Source organism: Equus caballus, chromosome 10 (assembly GCF_041296265.1).
Source record: "Equus caballus isolate H_3958 breed thoroughbred chromosome 10, TB-T2T, whole genome shotgun sequence".
Classification (NCBI taxonomy): Eukaryota; Metazoa; Chordata; class Mammalia; order Perissodactyla; family Equidae; genus Equus; species Equus caballus.
The window spans coordinates 88,966,383-88,984,959 of NC_091693.1; the positions used below are offsets into that span (position 1 = coordinate 88,966,383).

The 18,577-nt window shown below is 40.3% G+C and overlaps 1 protein-coding gene across 2 annotated transcripts in view; it reads left to right on the forward strand.

Moving 5' to 3' along the window:
* PDE7B (phosphodiesterase 7B) overlaps positions 1-18,577 on the forward strand; it is a 294,049-nt gene that overhangs the window by 82,101 nt on the left and 193,371 nt on the right. For both annotated transcript variants that reach the window (XM_005596942.4, XM_070225499.1), the window contains exon 2: positions 6,494-6,554. In XM_005596942.4, the coding sequence (XP_005596999.1) occupies positions 6,494-6,554 (61 nt within the window). The remainder of the gene's footprint in view (positions 1-6,493; positions 6,555-18,577) is intronic.

Genomic DNA, 18,577 nt, shown 5'->3' on the forward strand with positions numbered 1-18,577 from the left:
AGCCCACTACAGCTCCACATCATGTGGCTGCATCTAAGGGCAGCGCTTACTGGTGTTTATGTTTAAATCTCCATAAAAAATTTCTTCTCATGCTACCCCAGATAGTCTCGAATCTCAAGTACACCCCACAGAATTGCAGTGGAGAATTATTCACTCACTCAATTAACATTGGGAGTGCCCATCATGCATTAGTCATTGTGCTAGACACTTGGGGGTTCAGGAGTAATCAAATAAAACAGATGCATCAGCAAACAGGCATTCACCTTGTTTACTGAAAACCTCACTAGAGAACGCTGTACGGCAAACTTACAGAATCACACACTTAGAGATGGGGCGAGGACAAGGAGAGGGCAGGCTGTGCTGAGCCCTCACCCACCCGCATTGTCTCTGTTGCTCCTGGACAGATGAGACATGCTTCACGTTCCACCAGTGACCACGGTTAGCACATCTTTGACTTAGGAAACTCAGTTTTGATATTTTTTTCCCCCCAAAATAAGTCTAATCGTATGTCAGGGGCTCCTTTTGTTTTGCTTTGTTTAATGATCTATTAGGTATAGCCATGGAGATGTCAGGTGTTTCTGGATTTCTGCAGTAGCATCCAACATTCAGTCTATAGCTCCATGGGTATGGAAAGCCAGTTGTGCCAGTAGCTTTTGATCTCAGGATCACTGCCATGGTGGTGTGTGCTTGAAGTCAACAATTCCAGTGATGCCTCTTGCTTCTCCACCTTCCCAGTGGTGGCCCACCACCAGCTCCCCTCATAAGCCACTTCAGCATTTTTATCTGAGAGTTATTCTTAGAGGCTCAGTCCATAGCCTGCCCCCTCATGATTTTATAAGCACCTAAATACATGCATTAATTTCCTTTCTGCTTAAAAAAAAATAAGCTATAGGAATGGAAAGGAAATAAAGAACCACAGCTTATTAATTATTTGCTGATACCATTTAACGTTACCTACTTGCAGAAAACACTTGTTGTCTCAGTTGACACTGGGCAAACCTCCAGGCAACAAGGATTTCTGTTTTGAGTTTTATTTGCTAATGTTTTTTCCCATTCAAGGACATCAAGACACTTGTCCTAAAAAGATTAGCTGCTGGAGACCTGCTGAGAAACTAATACATTCAAGTGACAGCAAATATTTGGAAAAATAAAGAGAGTTGCAAAAGCTTATTTGAAGCAGGAAACCATCAACTGGTTTAAGAAAGCTGGAAGTGCTGCCAACCGAACAGTGTGTGAACTTTTCACTGTCTTTAATATTTCTTCCTTCTTTTGAGTAAAGCAGATACTATTATCTGAATATTATTGTCATTTCAGATATAATTTTCTCTTAGGAGAATCAAGTTTGCTGAATACTTTTGTGTGACTTTTAAAATTATACCTAAATATCAATTTTTTACAACTAATTTTATGATGAAAGTAATTTAAAAATACAGTTCACTTAAGGGAAATATATTTTATTGCACATTTTGCTGGAATGTATGATTTAGCTAATGGAAATTAAATATTTTTAATTAAAAATGCTAAGATAGATGTGGTATTTTATGACATCCATCTTGTTCTTCCTGATTAAAAACCAAATTTTAGATTGGATATTAAAAATTCTTAATAAATAAGGATTAGCAACGAACTTGTGAAATATTCAAGTTAAAAGTATTTCTTTTAAAATTAAAAGTATTTTTCATTTTTAGTCCTAAATAATAATATGAGAATTAAAGTAGAATTTTAATAAATGTTATATTTATTAATTCATATTTTTGTATTGCAATCTCATCTACAGTAATTTAAATCAGTACATTCTTGTTCATAATGAATTAAAAACTAAATTTGCAATGATACTATCATCAACTAGTTACCCAGAGGAACTCAAGTGTGGGTTGGATATTTTAACTGTTGTTCAAATTATTCTTTTTCCTTTTGTTATGTTAAGGAGATGCCATCACCAACCACCCTGAACCAGACCAGGCCTCCCCACGAGAGCTGTGCCTGTGACCTTTGCCTTATTTTTAATGCTGAGATCTCTCCAGGAGGAGCTTAGGCCTTGTTACCATCACCTGCAGTGTGTGTGGAAGCATGTTTTCCAACTGAGGCTGCGCAAGAGAATTCCCACCTCTCCCTTCTGAATATTCATTCCCCATCCCAAATAAATGTCCCTGCTTCCCTTTGTTTGAGGACACCATGACTCTGGAAATCATTCCGCATGGTCTCCTATTTGCCGCAAATACACTTTACTTTGTGAGACAACTGCTTCTGGTGGAGAGTCTGATTTAACTCCCCAGGAGGGAACCCACTTTGGTTCAGCACCAATACTATGGTGTAGATAATATTACCTTACTTACAAATGAGAGAGCAAGTTTGGCAAAACCAAATAAACTGCCCAGGATAGCATCGTAGGTCCATGGAGGCAGCAACAGGATCTGAAGTTGGGTTGGTCTAACGCAAGGCCTGTGCTCTAACAGGTGGCACCTCTCGCAGACAACCAGTGGCTAATGAACGAGAGAAGGGGATGTAAATAGACATAGTCTACTTGGCCAAGATAATGAGGCGGCCAACAGTCTTCAGAAATCAGTATATACTGGTCAAGCATCGGGTACACTATCAGCCTTCATCTCTGACTCATTGGAGGGGAGTATTCTATAGTGAGTGGTACTCTCTGAGCCTCAATTTTTACTCTCTTAAAAGACTATGATGAGAGGATATGAGATGGTAGACATACAGCACTTAGAACAATGTTCAGCACTTGGTACAGGCTAAATCAGTGTTAGCGAGTGTACAAGTCTTTATTAAGGGTCTGGTACATGTAAGGCACCAGTGTGACAACAACGAGGCATGTTAGGAACACTAGCAATGAAAGTGGCTTGATTCTTCCTGGTCTATGAGAGCAGCAGGCATCACACTCATGGGCTCCTGTGCAGCATAGCCTATGTGCAATGGGAGGGAAAGATGTGCCAGCAGGATCTCTCTGTTGCCAACCCGGCTCCAGCCTCTTGGGTGGGGATCTCAATAACTACGCCCTATTATTTGGGGGCAGTGCTGGCTGGGAGAGATGGACACAAACAATGCAAGTTGGTCTCAGTATTTCAGGCACAAAAAATAAAACAAAGATGGAGATCCCATGGAGAGATGGAATTTTGAGAATTAGGCAGAGCCTGGTGATCAGAACTGGATCCCAGTCAGGGTCACCCAGCAGCAGGGCATTGGGAGGGGGAATCCCAGCATCCAAGGCCAGGTAGAGCAGCAAGGGAGGAGGGCTGCAGCTCCGAAGAATCCAACGGGGCCCGAGACCTTCCCCCATGGCAGATCCTGCAGCTTTTTGAGACTCGGACCTCGTGACTTAGCCAATTAATCCCCTAAACTGGGTCATCACCCTGGGTTGCACAGCACGCAGGAGCCCGGCAGCAAAGGCCCTGTAAACACTGGCATCAATGAGAAAAAGCATGGAAAGGATCTGGTTTCTTTCAAGTCCTGAGAACAATCAGATTCCCTTCTGAGCCTTGCTTTAAAATCAGGTGCCTTTACAAAGCAGGGCAGTTAAAGAATTAGTTAGAGGTGCCTCAGCCGTTTCCCAGATGGCCAGGGAGATGAAAAGGAGGAGGACAACTGCCTCGTGGTCATTGGAAGGGTCACCATGCCCACCCTTGCTGCTCTGTCATTAGCCTGTGTGGTCAGTGAGCCCAGGCAGCCCAGGACTGCTAACGTACACAGGTTTCACAGGAGTTTCAGAAACTTCTCCTGGATTTGTTCTTGTCCAGGAAAGAGAGCAAGACCCCCACAGCTTCACCCCCACCCAGAGCCTTCTGTGTCTTGAGGGGTGTACATGAGGCTGCCCTTGGACTTGGGTAGCCCTGGAAGTTATGCAACCTCCACCCGCCATCGGCTGCAAAGCAGGAAAGCTCGCCCATCCCGGCATACACATGAGGCTGGACTCCAGAATCACCTCCCTGTAGAACCCAGAGTGTGGGTTGATTGAGCTTCCTAGCAATTTGTTTTGCCAAGAAGTTGAAAACACTTCAGAAACCTCTGATCTTTAATTTAAAAATAATTATTAACTCTTTCAGGTCATAAAAAATACCACTTTAAGAAGCAGGAAATGGATCCTAGCGATTGGAAAGGGTTTAACCTCAGCCAAAAGACAAGCAGAACAGGAACAGATAGTCAGGTCAGATTGCACGGGTCGTTAACTCTCCCATTTGCTCTCTGATCTGACTTTGTGGCATATGTCAGCATCCGACATTACTTACAAAGAAGTGAAGCGTGAAGAGATTAGATAGCAGGATAAATTCCTCCTGATGTTAGGTCAGCAGAGCAGCCAAGAAAAGAGCGCACGATATAGACTGTCCCCCTCGGATTCAATGCCCTCTTACAACCCTCAGGCACACCTCATCTCCCGCCTCCGGTCCTTCTCTTGACTCATCAAAGCGGCTTGCTTCCTTTTCTTGCCCCTGAGCCAACTGTCCATCTCTTTGTGCACAATGCAGGTCCTCACAGAAAATGGGTTGATGTGGATGTAATGAGTCATCCTTTCCCCTCTGCCCCTCTTTGTACCAGAGGATTTCATCAGGAGGTGTGTGGAACGTGAATTCTCCCATCCAGGAATATTTTTTCCCCCAGAAATTACTTTGTCTTATAACATATTAAGCGCAGGTACGATAAAGACAGACAGGAGTAGAATTAACCACGTTGCAAACAGTGAAAGAGGAAAATGGGCAGGTGTGGCATGTGCTCAATCTTTTTGAGTATGAGAAATAAGTGGCGAAAACAAGGTATTGGGGAAGGCAGTCCAATCTGATGCTCAACGGCCTCTGTGAGCCCAGGGAGCCAGGTGCGGAGAAGCAGCATGCAGAGGGCCGTTTTCATATTCAGAGTGTCGATTACGGGGGCAGTTCTTTCTTATGAAATATTTCAAGCATAAAAAGCAGTTTAGAGAATAAGTTAAGGAACAAATCATTACAGAAAGAGTTGATAACCTCTGTACATCCTCCACCATTTCATTACTCTGTATATCTTCGCCCTACCCTGAATTTGATGTTCATTACTCATTGATGTTTTTATGCTTTTTCTGTGAATTAATGTATCCATAAACAACATATACTACCTTTAGCTATTTGCAACTTCATAGAGTGGAGATAGTTTTTTTGCTTAACGTTGTACTTTTATATGACTTAAATGTTATATATAATATGATTTGAAAATAGTATTTTATATGATTTGAACATTACACAATTTGAATATTATATATTTATATGCGCATATCATATACGTATAATATGTTTTTACAGTACATGTGGCACTAATTCATTCATTTTAACTGCCATGTAGTATTCTAATGTGTGAATAACATTACTTATCTGTTTCTTAGCTGGACGTTGAAGTCGTTGGGGAAAATGTCTCTAGTTACGGTCTGGAAGGTGACTTTCTATGTCGTAGGGCATGCACATTTCAACTTACTAAGGTAGAAATCTGCTAAGTAGCAAGTAGAAATCGAGTAAGACTTTGCCAATTTTTCTCCAAAATGGTTCTATCATTTTATACTGCAATCCACAGTGTGTGAGCATATTCACTTCTCTACATTCTTGATAGCACTTGTTATTGCCAGACTTCTAAGTTTTGCCACACCAATGAGTTCAAAATAGGCTTCACTTTATCTTTAATTTGCTGGTCCTGGTTATTAGCATGCTTGAGTATATTCTCTGTGTTTATTGACCATGCAGATTGCCTCTTCCATGAATAGCTTGTTTACGTCCTTTATCCATTTTTCTATTGGATTATTTGTTATTTTCTTATTGATTTGGAGTATTTCTTTACATATCCAGGTACTAACCATTTATCAATCATATACATAAATGTGATCTACTCTTAAATGACTGATTATATCTCTGGAGTTTGCCTTGCACACAAGTTTTAACAAGCAAGTTAAAACTGAGATATAGAGAAGAAAGTTGATACTTCCATGAGTCTGTGGGTTCAGCATTCTGAGTGGAGTCTGTGGGAAAGCATTCTGAGTACCACTTTTTCATCATTTCTTATTTGTTTTTTCCCCAAGTTCAGAGAGTTAAGTATAGGCCATGTACCTTTGTGCTTGGTAATGTCTGTGCTTGATTACAGAGTGGGTAATTTAGAGTTATTTGGGTGCTGTATAAGGACCAATTTTGAGAGTGATTAATCTCTGATTATTAGATCTAATAGATTGCATGTCTTTCACTGAAATAGAACCCATTAGAGGCTGGCTGTATCTCTGGCCGTGACTTGTCACGGGAGCGCCCAGAATCAGCTCTGGGCAGGTCCACGAGGCATGCAGGGCAATCTAGCCCAACTTGCTTCTCAAGTACATTACTGCCAGGCAAGTCTCTGCTCCCTGTCCCCAGACTCAGGAGCCAAGGGAAACTTGAGAGTAGAAAAATGACATCGTGATGTGAGGTTGCCTAGGTGTGCATATGTTGCCTTGGGAATCCTGATATGAAATCTTAAAATAACTACGGCTTTCTTTTTCTTTCAGAGGTGTGGCGAAATCTTGTTTGAAAACCCTGAACAGAATGTCAAATGTGTTTGCATGCTAGGTAAGCAAGCTTCTCATTTTAGATATATTAAGTGTTTTGATGTCATGTGGACTTACTGTGGTTCTGTTGCCTTGCTGTCTCTTGTTCCGTATTGCAGAGGCTTACAGGCTCTTTTATAGATTTATAAGCAGCTATAATGCATTTATATGTGGAACACTTGATGATAAAAGCAGGTTTTGATTTTAGATAACTGTCAATAAGTCAGGACCCGTGATTCTGAGTCTTTCAAAATTTTTCTGGGATCATCTGCATAGCATAGAATTGGGTGCTTTGTATTCAGGCAACTGTGATAAGAGTAAGAATCGCATTGTGACTCCTCAACTAGAGATGATAAGCTGGGTAAGTAAACTATTAAGAATTTACATCACAGCACCAAGCCCTTGCTTACAATGCCTGGGAGAAATAGACATTTGAACTCATCTGAAGGCAGCACAGCGACTACCAACACTGCATTTGTCATAAAATTGCAACATTGTAATGTCGCAAACTCTTTAATATATAGTATTGTGTCAAGAAATGAAGTTGAAGTTACTTTTCTCATGTTATAGGTTGGAAAACTAGTACAGAGAATATGTGATGCGCTTAACCTCAAAGTGAGAAATGGTCCAAATCTTGAAACGAAAGTTTCTAAACTGCAGAATTTTCAGTCTGGTGTTTAGCTCTTCTTTAAGCCACTAAACTATGATAGCCAATGAACTTTCAGTTAAATATAACGATAGAACAAAACAGTAGCGTGGATAAATAAAAATAATCCTTAAATTTGCCTTTCACTCTGTCCGTTTCAACCTGGAACCATACTCATCAGCAAAGAACAAAATGACTCGTTTTAGCCTCTTCCCATTTTCTCCGACTACCCCATATGTTGGCAGCCTGGGTGATTTGTGAGATGACTCAGAAGCAGACAGCAAAATACGCAGAGGCAGGGGAAGGCGTTGGCAATTTATAATTCAGAACAATAGGATAACAAATAATCAAAGGCTGCTCGTAACTTAAAAACACAGCAAAAAACAAAAAAAATACCCAGACAAAAACAGACCATATTTTCCTAGCCTTCTGATCTTTCTTATTTTCTTGTACTAGGGTTTTAAACCTCTCTGTTACAGTGATTACATATTTTTATTTTAGTTAAGATGGCAGCTGTGTAGTAACGTATCCATTGGAAAATGAGTATTTAACTTGGAAGCACATGAACAATGAACATAGCATAGCATCTGTACACCTATTTCAAATATTCAGTATTCCTTTCCCTTAACCGTGAAAATGCCTCAAAAATGCTAATAGTTCAGAGTACAAGCTAGATACGAAGATGGATAGAGAAGGAAGCAGAAAAAAATTCCTTTATTCAGCCCTATGTCCCAACCTTGCACTTGAGGAAAACCCTCCCCACCGTGTCAGAGCTATTAGTCAATTAATTCGTCTAATTCACAATAACAAGATGAAGTTGGTGCTTATTATTATCCTCATTATACAGATAAGAAAATTGAGGCAAATATTCAGATACTGTGGGTAACTTAACACAGCTAAAGTATTATTTGATTATAGCTTCAACCTGATCTGGTAACTTGAGTCAATTTTTAACTCACGCTGACTTTAAGCACATGAGCACGTCATCCAGTTTGACTGAATTTTCCCTTGTCCTGGCTCTCATGTGCATTGCTTGATTACTTGTAGCTAGGACAAGGACAGCAATAGTCTATCTACTGCCTGTGGACTTGACTTCACTTAAAGCAAGATCAATCATCTTTCCATCTCTTCTAGATCACATGGTATGGTTTGTATAGCCACCAGAAGACATTCCTGGCCGCCAAATGTTGTGCCCCCAATGAATCTGCCAGATTGTGCCAAATTATAAAATTAGAAATATGTCTATATAAATCAGTTTTTATATTACTACTACTGTCATATAATTACAATTAATTGAGCACTTACATATGTGACAGGTGAAGTCCATCCTGAACACCTTACATAATTAGATCACTTATTCTAAGTAAATCAAGACATGGCTTCTCTTTCAAAATATAGACACCTTGGCAATGGCAGTATATTACTAGGCTTGCAGATTTCATTAGTTTATAAGATTTCTATTTTCTTAGTAATATAGAAATAAATAATACAAGGGAACCATGAGAAGACATTTGTATTAGTTTGAGGAAATAGAAAAAGTAAAGATGCAATGTGAAGAGCAATTGTACATTTTACCTTTAAAATACGGGTTAAATGTTTATTAAATGTCAAGGATAATACTCTATCTAGTAAGTCTGAGTTCCTTATATAGTGAAAATTGTCTGTGCCTTCAAGGAGCTTACATCTAAGAAGGCTTTGACTTTTTCCTATTTATCCTTTTAAGACAATTGCTACAAAATTTAATTGAAATGTTTACAAAGTCTTTTGAAATCTTGGATGAAAGGGAATACCAAAATAAAATAATTATGCATATCAGTACACACAGAGCGACCTGCCCTTAGCATGTATCCGCCCCAACGCTAAGGCTGCCATTTCACAGCAATATTGTACAAGATGACATGAAGCAAAGGTGAATGGCTTATTCCCTTAAAACAAGAGAAAATCAAGTTACGAACATGGAACTCACTAAAACTGAGACCACGTCTTGTATTTCATCAAGAAAGGGCATCTATATTAACACAACGACAACAGCAAAGCCCGCCTCACCGTAGTCTGAGGTATTCATTAGGTAGTTTCTTCCTTTGAGAAAAACCTGTGATGGGACCTTATGTCTTCTTGGGCATTTCTTGAGGGAACTTTTATCTCCAGCAGTAAAGGATAAGGAGACCCCCGTATCAGGGACTAATAAGTTTTCTAAATGTTGCCAATCATAAATGTAGCTTGTATTTTTGGAGGTAATTTTATAACGTTCAATAAATCAAAATTTCTAAACAAGAAAACCCAATATACAAAGTCTGCATTTCCGAAACTCCCCCCCGATTTTTCTGCCACCCCAATATTAAGATCTCAAATGGAGGCCAACCAGAGACATCCATAGGTTTAAACTGTCAAGCTCTTGCGTCGTGGTCTGGGTGTCACTCCCAGGTCTGGGGTGCCTGCCTGGACCCCAGCTGTGCTCTGGTTTCAGCACAATCGAGATGGAATCAGGAAGAAGGTTACTAGCTAGGGACGTCGTCTGCAGCTTTCTCCTCTCCCGCGGGTGTGCCCCCAGATCGTTGTGAAAAATACAATTTTTGCGCTTTTTGTCTACCTCACGACTTCCGTGAATAAGCCTTCCTCACCACAGCCATGCTTCTGGCGCATTACATTAAATGAGACAGAAGTGTAAAATTCACCTTGAGTTACTCTGAGGCACCGAATTCAACGCAGTTTTAAGTGGGAGCAGATTACTGTCATGTATGCATCTTACGGGGAATCATTTCTGGGTTCAGGGAAATAGTTCATATTGGATATGAGGGTAAATAAGGCTGAAGTGCAGAGCTGGCTGCAGTGAGTATTAACTATTTATTCCTTAAAATTCCCTCAGAGAGGACAAATGTGGACAGCCAGGTTAAGCACCAAATTGTAATAAATGTTGCTTTCTTCTTTCCTTCACCGTTAGGATAAATGTTCAAAATTCCCAGCTCTTCATCTCCCTCCATTTTAAAATTTGGCCATAAGATTTCTCTCAAGCTCAAACTGACCCCGTAAGTTTACATAGCTGCAGGTGCCTCTCGACTCACAATGGGCTTATGTCCCGAAAAACCTGTCGTAAGTTGAAAGTACTATAAATTGAAAATGCATTTAATACACCTAAACTCCCAAACATCCCAGCTTAGCCTGGCCAATCTTCAATGTTCTCAGACACTTACATGAGCCTACAATTGGGCAAAGTCATCTGACACAAGCCTATTTTATAATAAAATGTTGACTAGCTCATGTAATTGATCAGACCCTGTACTGAAAGTGAAAACAGAATGCTTGGATGGGTACAGAATGCTGTCGGTGTGTCAGTTGTTTACCGTCTTGATCGTCTGGCTGACTGGGAGCTGGGGCTCCCTGCTGCTGCCCAGGGCCACGAGAGAACATCGTACACCATAACACTAGTCTGGGAAAAGATCGAAATTCAAAGTACACTTTCTAGTGAAAGCGTATGGCTTTCGCACCAGTGTAAAGTTGAACAATCACAAGCTGAACCATCATAAGTCGAGGACTGTCTGTCTATCAAGGGGTATGCGACTGTACAGCAAGACTTTTATGTAAATTAGGTGTGACGAACTGATACCAAAAGATAAAGGAAGCTGAAGAGGAATTACCGATCCTTGCACAATTGGTGTGTAAAGTATGGCGAGCTACTCAAAGGATTTTACTTTCCAATTATAACGAAACTGTTGAGTACAAAGAGCCAAGAGTATTTAAAGAAACTACATAAAATGATCAACGTTGATTCACTTCTTAGTTCATGCGCTGACCTTACTCACTGAAATGATAAATCCTGGGAAAAGAAACTTTCAAAAAACATTCCCAACCAAACTTGACACCTCTTACAACTCCATCTTTCCTCTTATTCTTAAAGTGAGGTTCTTTTAAACAATAAGCCTTAATTTATGATATTTTGTTGTCTCAATTTCTCCATCCTCTTTATCAAGGTTTATTTTGTTCCAATTGAAATTTCCAGTGGCCCTGCTTTTGTTTCCCATGTGACCTTTAGTGCTGATTGAGGTCATACCATTTGAATGTAACGTATGAACTTTCTTACCTGCCATGACTTCGAAGGGGGTGTTCATATTGTCAGATTTCTGGCTGAAGTTTATTATAAATCGTTTAAAGGGATTGCCAGTTTCCAAAGCGATAGAATACCATAAGATCAATATTTTATTAACATTCAACATGAGCATAAAGAAACTTGCTTTCTACTCCTACCTCTGAAAAGTTAACTGTGTCTTTTAAGCTTCAATTTATAGTTTTTCTGCAAAATAGAAACAAAAACATCCATCCTTCCTACTCCAGGGTTGTTACGGTGATGGAATGAGATGTTCTGTGAGAAGACGTTGCTGGCTATGATACCCTAAATATAGCTTATGCATCAATAATAATAATAAATAATTGAAAATAACAAATTGATGATAAATAACAATAAACAGACTAATAAATAATAAATTTTTATTGATGATATTAATAGTGTTTAGAAAAGCAACTGAAAAGCCAAAACATTATACAAATGTAAGGGCCATTTTTTAAAACATTAAATACATTCCTCCAAATTCTGCAGTGCCTCAAAGGCGTTCATCCAGTATTTACTCAACAGATATGCACTGAGCACCCACTATCTGCAAGGTACTGTGCTAGACCCCAGGATGCAAAGACCCGTGCCCTCAGAGAGTTTACATCCAGGAACAGATTCGAGCTTTGAACCCCAAAATCTGGAACGCCAGCTTGAGAGAGAAACGATACAAAAGAAATAAAGATAAACTGTGTTGGGACTTGAAAAGATGGAGCAAGTACATCCGGCTGGGATCTGAAGACGCGTGGCTTCAGATAGGCACAGGCCGAGACAGCGGAGCATGCTGGGCGGATACAGGACGCCATTTGAAACCAGACACGAGAGTGCTGGAGCGCGGTAGGTGGCAGTGAGAGCTCTGGGCCCAAGGGTGATGAAAGGATGAACTGGAGAGGAAATTGAGGCCTTATTGTAGGCAGTTGGACTGTTATCATGGGCTCTAAAAAGAACGGAAGTATCAGATGAAAGAGAGTTCTGGTCTCTTTCATTTAGTTAGAGAGTATTTCTGTACTTCCACAGTATTCTAGAATGCTTTATAAACTAGTTCCTACTGGAGTGTATTACGTCCAGCCGTTCCCCAATACTTACGAAATTAAACAATTTTAACTCAATGTACATTCAACCTCATGACCTGAAGCCTAGGTTGGATTTTTTTTAAATGCATGTTAATTTTATCTTTGCCCCTTAATATTAAATATTTTATTTAAGAAATAAAACAGTATTGTCATCTTTTATACTAGAGGAAATTGATAATTTTTTACTTTCTGGAACTTTGTTATCTAATAAAATTGGGTTTTTTTATATTAATATTTTGCTCATCACTGGCATTGGCCTGTGATTTTTGTATGTGAACAATTTCCAGGTCTATAAACTTTTTCTTAAAAATTAACACACAGTCTGCTTTAAGGCAAAATATTATCTGGTATCCCAGTGGTTCACTGCCGTGTGGTAGGAAAAGCAGAGCTTTTAAAGACTGGTACCAGCTCCAAACACTGTGGCCACAGGCAAGTCACTTAAGGGTTGTAAACCTCAGTTTACCCCTCCCTAAAATGGAATAATAAAGAATAACAGTAACATTATTATCTACCTTATTAGGTTTCTTGAGGATCACATAGCATCGTAAATATTAAAACATTCCATAAATGTTTATAAATGAGAAATATAAGTATTACTTTTATTAATGATAATAACTAATTTGTTCTAAGTCTTTGGATTTCATTTTACATCAGTAGTATTTTTATCTGCAAACTGACAGCTTTGGTATAATTCAAATATTCAATTATCTCCATTTGGTTCAAGTGAATACATATTTTCAAGTGCATGTTTGCAATCTGGAAATAAGCATACGATCTTGTGGGTTATTAAAGAAAGATTATTGTAAGGACTATTTCATGTGCACTTGACTTTAAAAGCGAAGGCTTATGTTTAAAGACAAAAGTTTTCAAGTTGCTCAACTTTGATTTATCAAGATGAAAATGCTTTAGTAATCTTAATTTACACTTACAAAGCACTCCATTCATATCACATGGATACATCGATTCACTCTTCCTATATGCATGTTCGTGGATGGTATCTTCTAACTCTCAAAAGAGAGTAAATTGAAACCTGGGTATTCCCAGGAAAGGGCAGTGGTGGCATCGTCCCCATCACTCACCCAGGGCCCTACCTTGCTTTACTTTTCACTGGACTTGTCACCAAATGATATATTTTATATTTATTTGTTTATTCATCGCTGTGTTCCAGCCTCACCCCACCACACACCCGTAGACACGGAATGTAAATATCATGACAGCAAGGGTTTAGTTTTATTCACTGCTGAGCGCCCAGCATCTGGAGCAGTGTCTAGCTACCTAGCCCCTAACAAGAACTCAATATTTGCTGAATGGACAGATGCTGATGTATCTGTGAGAACAGCATAGTCATCTGCAGGACGTGGCCCAGATGTTTCAAAGACTGGTTTGTATAGCATGTAAAACCATCTGCTAAGTCAGCCAAGGGATGGGTCAGCTCCTGCAGGAACTAACTGGCAGCTTCCCAAGCATATTACTCTAGGTTTCAGGATGAGAAATACCTAGTTCTCTACAAATAGGCAATTAGAATCTATCCTAACAATCAGGTGATTAACAAATATTTCTCGAGCTCTCCATATACCCAACCCTCTGTTAGGGGTACTCTGAAAGTTGATATAATAATGAGCAAAGTACAGTCCCTACTGCCACAGACTTTATTCTCCTGCAGATGGAACATCGTGTTGAGAAAAAGGGGGAGCCCCATTATTTTGTCTTCTCTATGTTTATAGGAATACACAGAAAATTACTTCAGCCTGAGCTTTATGATTTAAAAGACTTTCTACATTATCCTACTGCCTTTTAAAATGTTTTATTTGGAAGTCAGTATTGTCTTGCAGGAGGAAAATAGGTTTCCTGGTTTCACGGTTGCTGTCTGTGGAATGTTGCAACATTTCCACAAAAACAAAACATCACACGTTTGAATGCAGCTGGGAACCAGGGCTCAGATAAGAGCCAGCTGCAGGATAACAACGCAAGCACAGGCCAACCGTCAGGACTGAAGCTGTCAAACCAAAAGTGATAGAAGCATTAGTCTTGCAGTAGCTTCATTTTCTGTCTGAAGGCAGAGAAAATCAGATCTGTCATCCTTCACACAAAGCTACACTTCAGAAAATTTGTTCAGTCAACAAACACTTATCTGTACATATTGTGTGCCAGGGTAGGGATGCAAAGACATCGAAGTTCTGGTTTCTGCCTTCAAGAAGCTCCCAATCTAGTGGGACACGGACAAGTGCACAGACAATGACAATATAGCGTGTAAACCATAATAAGGACAGGCCAGGGTCCATGGGGAGGCGCAGGGTGGTGTGGGATAAGAAGAGGCCTGTGCGAGTGCAGGTAAGGAGCAGAGGGCCAAAGAGAAGCAGCAGACAGCCCTGGGAGGCTGGAGGGGCGGCCCACTGGGAAGGCCATTGGCATTTCGAGGCAGGAGGAGCAGCAGGTGCAGGAAGCTCAGTGTGACCGATTAGAGAAACTGTAAGGCATTTTGCCTGGAGAAAGAACAAGAGGAATGAGATGGTAAGATAATGAGCGTGGAGAGGAAGGTGAGGCAGCTTCTAAAGGGCCTTATAACGGGGCAAAGAACCATTGCAGGATGCCTAAGCAGAGGGGCTACAAGGCGAGACGCACAGTTTAGGTGGATTTCCTGGTCAAGGTAGAGAACGCACTGGAGGTGAACAAAACCGGAGAAAGAGAAACCAGTTTAGGACACCCCTGCAATTACCAGGAGAGACCTGATGAGTCCCGTCTGAACCGAGACAAGGCCAGGGAGGACACAGGCGCAAGATTCAGGAGACTTTGAGAGAGGGTGATAGAACGTTATGATGGATTGAGTGCAGGAAACGCAGTTAAATAGAGAATAGAGAAAGATGCTGTCCCCTGTCCTCCCCTCTCCTCCCATGGGGAGGATAAGAAAATAAGACTTGCAAGTGGGGAAAATGAGAAGTTAAATTTTGAACACAGTAAATTTGAGATTACCAAGAGACTCTCAGATACAGTAGGAAGTCTGGAGCTCAGAAGAGTGACCTGCAAGTAGGTGACGGTGACAACATGTCAGTGATGACATCGCCCAGGCAAAAGGGAGGAGGGAGATGGAGGTGCACCTTAGAACGCTTGGAAGCATCATACTGAAGGGTCGGGCAGGTTCCAGAGGAGTCTAAAGAAGCCTAAAAGTGGGAGATTGAGAATGAGTGGGCAAAGAGACCAAAGGAGAACAAGAGAGGACGGCATCATCTTAGCCAGCAGGAGAGAGTTTCAGAAGGAAGGTGGCGATGGAAAGGCAAAATACCATTGAGGGCAAATGAGATCAAGCCTAGAAGGCATTCACTGGTCTTAACAACCTGAAGGCACCGTCAGCGAGAGAATCACCAGAGGACTGCCCGAGGCAGGAGGGTGGCATGGGGGCCGAACAGCAGAGAACCAGGAAGGCGCTGCTCTATCAGGAAATCCTTGCATAGTATGATGGTGCCTGGAAGGAGTTCTTCAGACAGGAAAGATGTGAGAATGTTTTGGCGCAGAGAGGAAGGAGCAAGTGGAGGAAGTGGTGGAATATTTCTGAAGAGAAAGGGGGTAATTGTGAGCCTCCAGCCCCTCCCCTGGCGACTGAGAGAAGGTGGTGCCAGTGGACAAGGAGGAAGAAGGATGGAGAACACATCCGCCAGGGTGGAGATGGGAGGAAATTGACAGGATTTCCGTCTGGTTGCTTCCCTTCCTTTTAAGAAGAAAGCGTGCTATTCTCAAGACGAAGGAGAGGAGTAGTGGAGGCAATCACAAAGAGGTAGATAAAGCTGTGAAATTAATGTAGGAAGCAAGAAAGAAGTGACTCGAGAGAGCTAAACAACTTAGTGGGAAGCAGTTCTGTGGTTGGAATCTATGAGCTAAAATGTCAGTGTCTATTCGTTAGTAAGAAAAAATACGTAAAACACAAACTGTGTTCCAAACACACATCTCAGAGAAGAGGGTGCTCCCTGTCCACAAACATCCTCCCCTCGCGTTTTCTCTTTAGCTGCCTCCTCCTCCAGGGCCCAGCCGAGGAAACCTGCAGGGGGCTGCCTTCTTTGACCCTAATTCGCAAGCCCCTCTCACACTGTGAATATTGAATTATTTCTCCATTTCCCCATCTAGCCTGCATAGTCCAAGGGAGTACTTCTCCATCTTATTTGTCTGTGTATCCCTAGCACCCAGCATTGGCCTCAAACTCCAAAGAAGCACAAAACATAATTCCTAATGAATGTATAAGAAAAGTGTATGGTTATGTGTTGTCCCCTAACCTTCTCCTCTGACCTCATGGTGCCTCAAGGAGGCTCTTTTCTGACCTCTCTTGGCCTAAAGGGGATGCCTCCACTTCCTCCTCCCAACAGTCAGGGAGACCAAAGGTGCTAAGTCATTTGAGCTCTGGGAGCACCAGCGTCTCCTGAGTTGAGCCCATGCCTGGCCTGTCCCATCAGACCTGCCTCTTCCTCCTCAGCCACGGCTCCTCTGCCTCCTTTTCCCCTCTTACGAATTTTGTTCAAAGGCTCTTTGCTCTCAGGATGAGTCCACCCAGGAATCATCGTGTACATCAAACATTACAAAAAAATTCCAGAGACAATGTCATTTCTTTTTTGCCCAAAAACAATGTTGGGCGTTTTATTGGAAGGAACACAGATTATAATTGTATTTCATTGTAAATTTATTTCTTTTTAACAGACAAATTGTTCGTGTAGGCTAGCTATTCATGATGGCTTCAGAAGTCCCAAACTGTCAATCTCAAGCCACCTGCCTGGCCAGCCATAAGTATATAATGTTTTTTAATATGTATAGATTATAAACATTCAAAAACTGTAGAAATTGTCAAAGAATGAGACAAAGTTATGTATATTATAAAAGATACAGAAAAAATAATTTTAAAATATTGAAAAAATAAATATTTGTTCCTATTCTATCAATTGTTCTCTTTGACCTATAGCATTTCTTTGTCATGTCTAAACGCCAAAAGCTACTTTATTAACTTGCCAAGAGATCATTTCCAAAGAAACAGCTAACTGGTGGTAAAGAAAGCTTAGTTTCCATAAGCCTAAAACTTTCACATCTGACTGATTAATGCATATTTTCAACTTATGTGAAGCTACCCTGGACACTATCAAAATTACTGATCTTTAAGGCAAATCTAAAAGTAGGTTATACGTAACAATAGACAAATGCAAAGAATTTGCTTTTGCCTACTTTAAGGTAGTCAACCACATATGAGTTTGGTACATTTGATTTGCAGTCAATATTTTAAAAATTGTACAATTTGTAGTTTACTGAGATAACCAACATTATAAGATTTTATCTTTATCTGAATTCTGGATTCTGAGGGCTCTTGTTCTATGTGGCACAGTAGAAAATTGAAGGTTTCATTTTCATTTCAAACGGGTCCTCATGTTCCTAAATATAAGAGAATAATCCCAGAAGTGTTAATAGGAAGTAGAATTGCATAGGGTTGGTGAACACAGTGTCTTCACTGTTCAGTAATAACCATTTACTAAAAATCTGAGAATTTTTGCAGTACGTATAGTAAGTCCATGAAAGAGACACCATGCCAAGCTGCTTTCTAAAATGTATATTACAACATCAAGCATGCGTTTTAATATTTCATCCTCTTTTAGAAAATCAAATATTTGGAAAAATTAATTGAACATTTTGGAAGGACATATTGAATTGAAAAATACATTGTCTGCATTTCTCAGGAAAAGTGTATCTCATTCCTGAATTACTACATTTTTATAGAATGGGTTTGTTAGTAATTAATTCCACTAGGCAGTCTGTGCAAAAGTTATCTTATTCTGTCTGCTATTTCACCTTTTGTATCAGAGAAAGTCTTCTTTCATGGATCATGTTTGTTTTTTTGTTTGCTTAATTATTTTATTGAGGTCTTATTGGCTTATAACATTGTGTAATTTCAGGTGTACATTGTTATATATCAATTTCTTAACAGACTGCATCATGTTCACCACCAATAGTCTAGTTTTCATCCGTCACCGTACCTTTGTGCCCGTTTACCCCCTTGCCCTCCCTCTGCCCCATTCCTCTCTGGTGCCCTCTAATCTGTTCTCCTTATCCATGTATTTGTTTATCTTCCATGTACGAGTGAAATCATATGGTGTTTGTCCATCTGTGTCTGGCTTATTTCACTTAGCATAATACCCTCAAGGTCCATCCATGTTGTCACAAATGGCATGATTTTGTCTGTTTTATGGCTGAGTAGTATT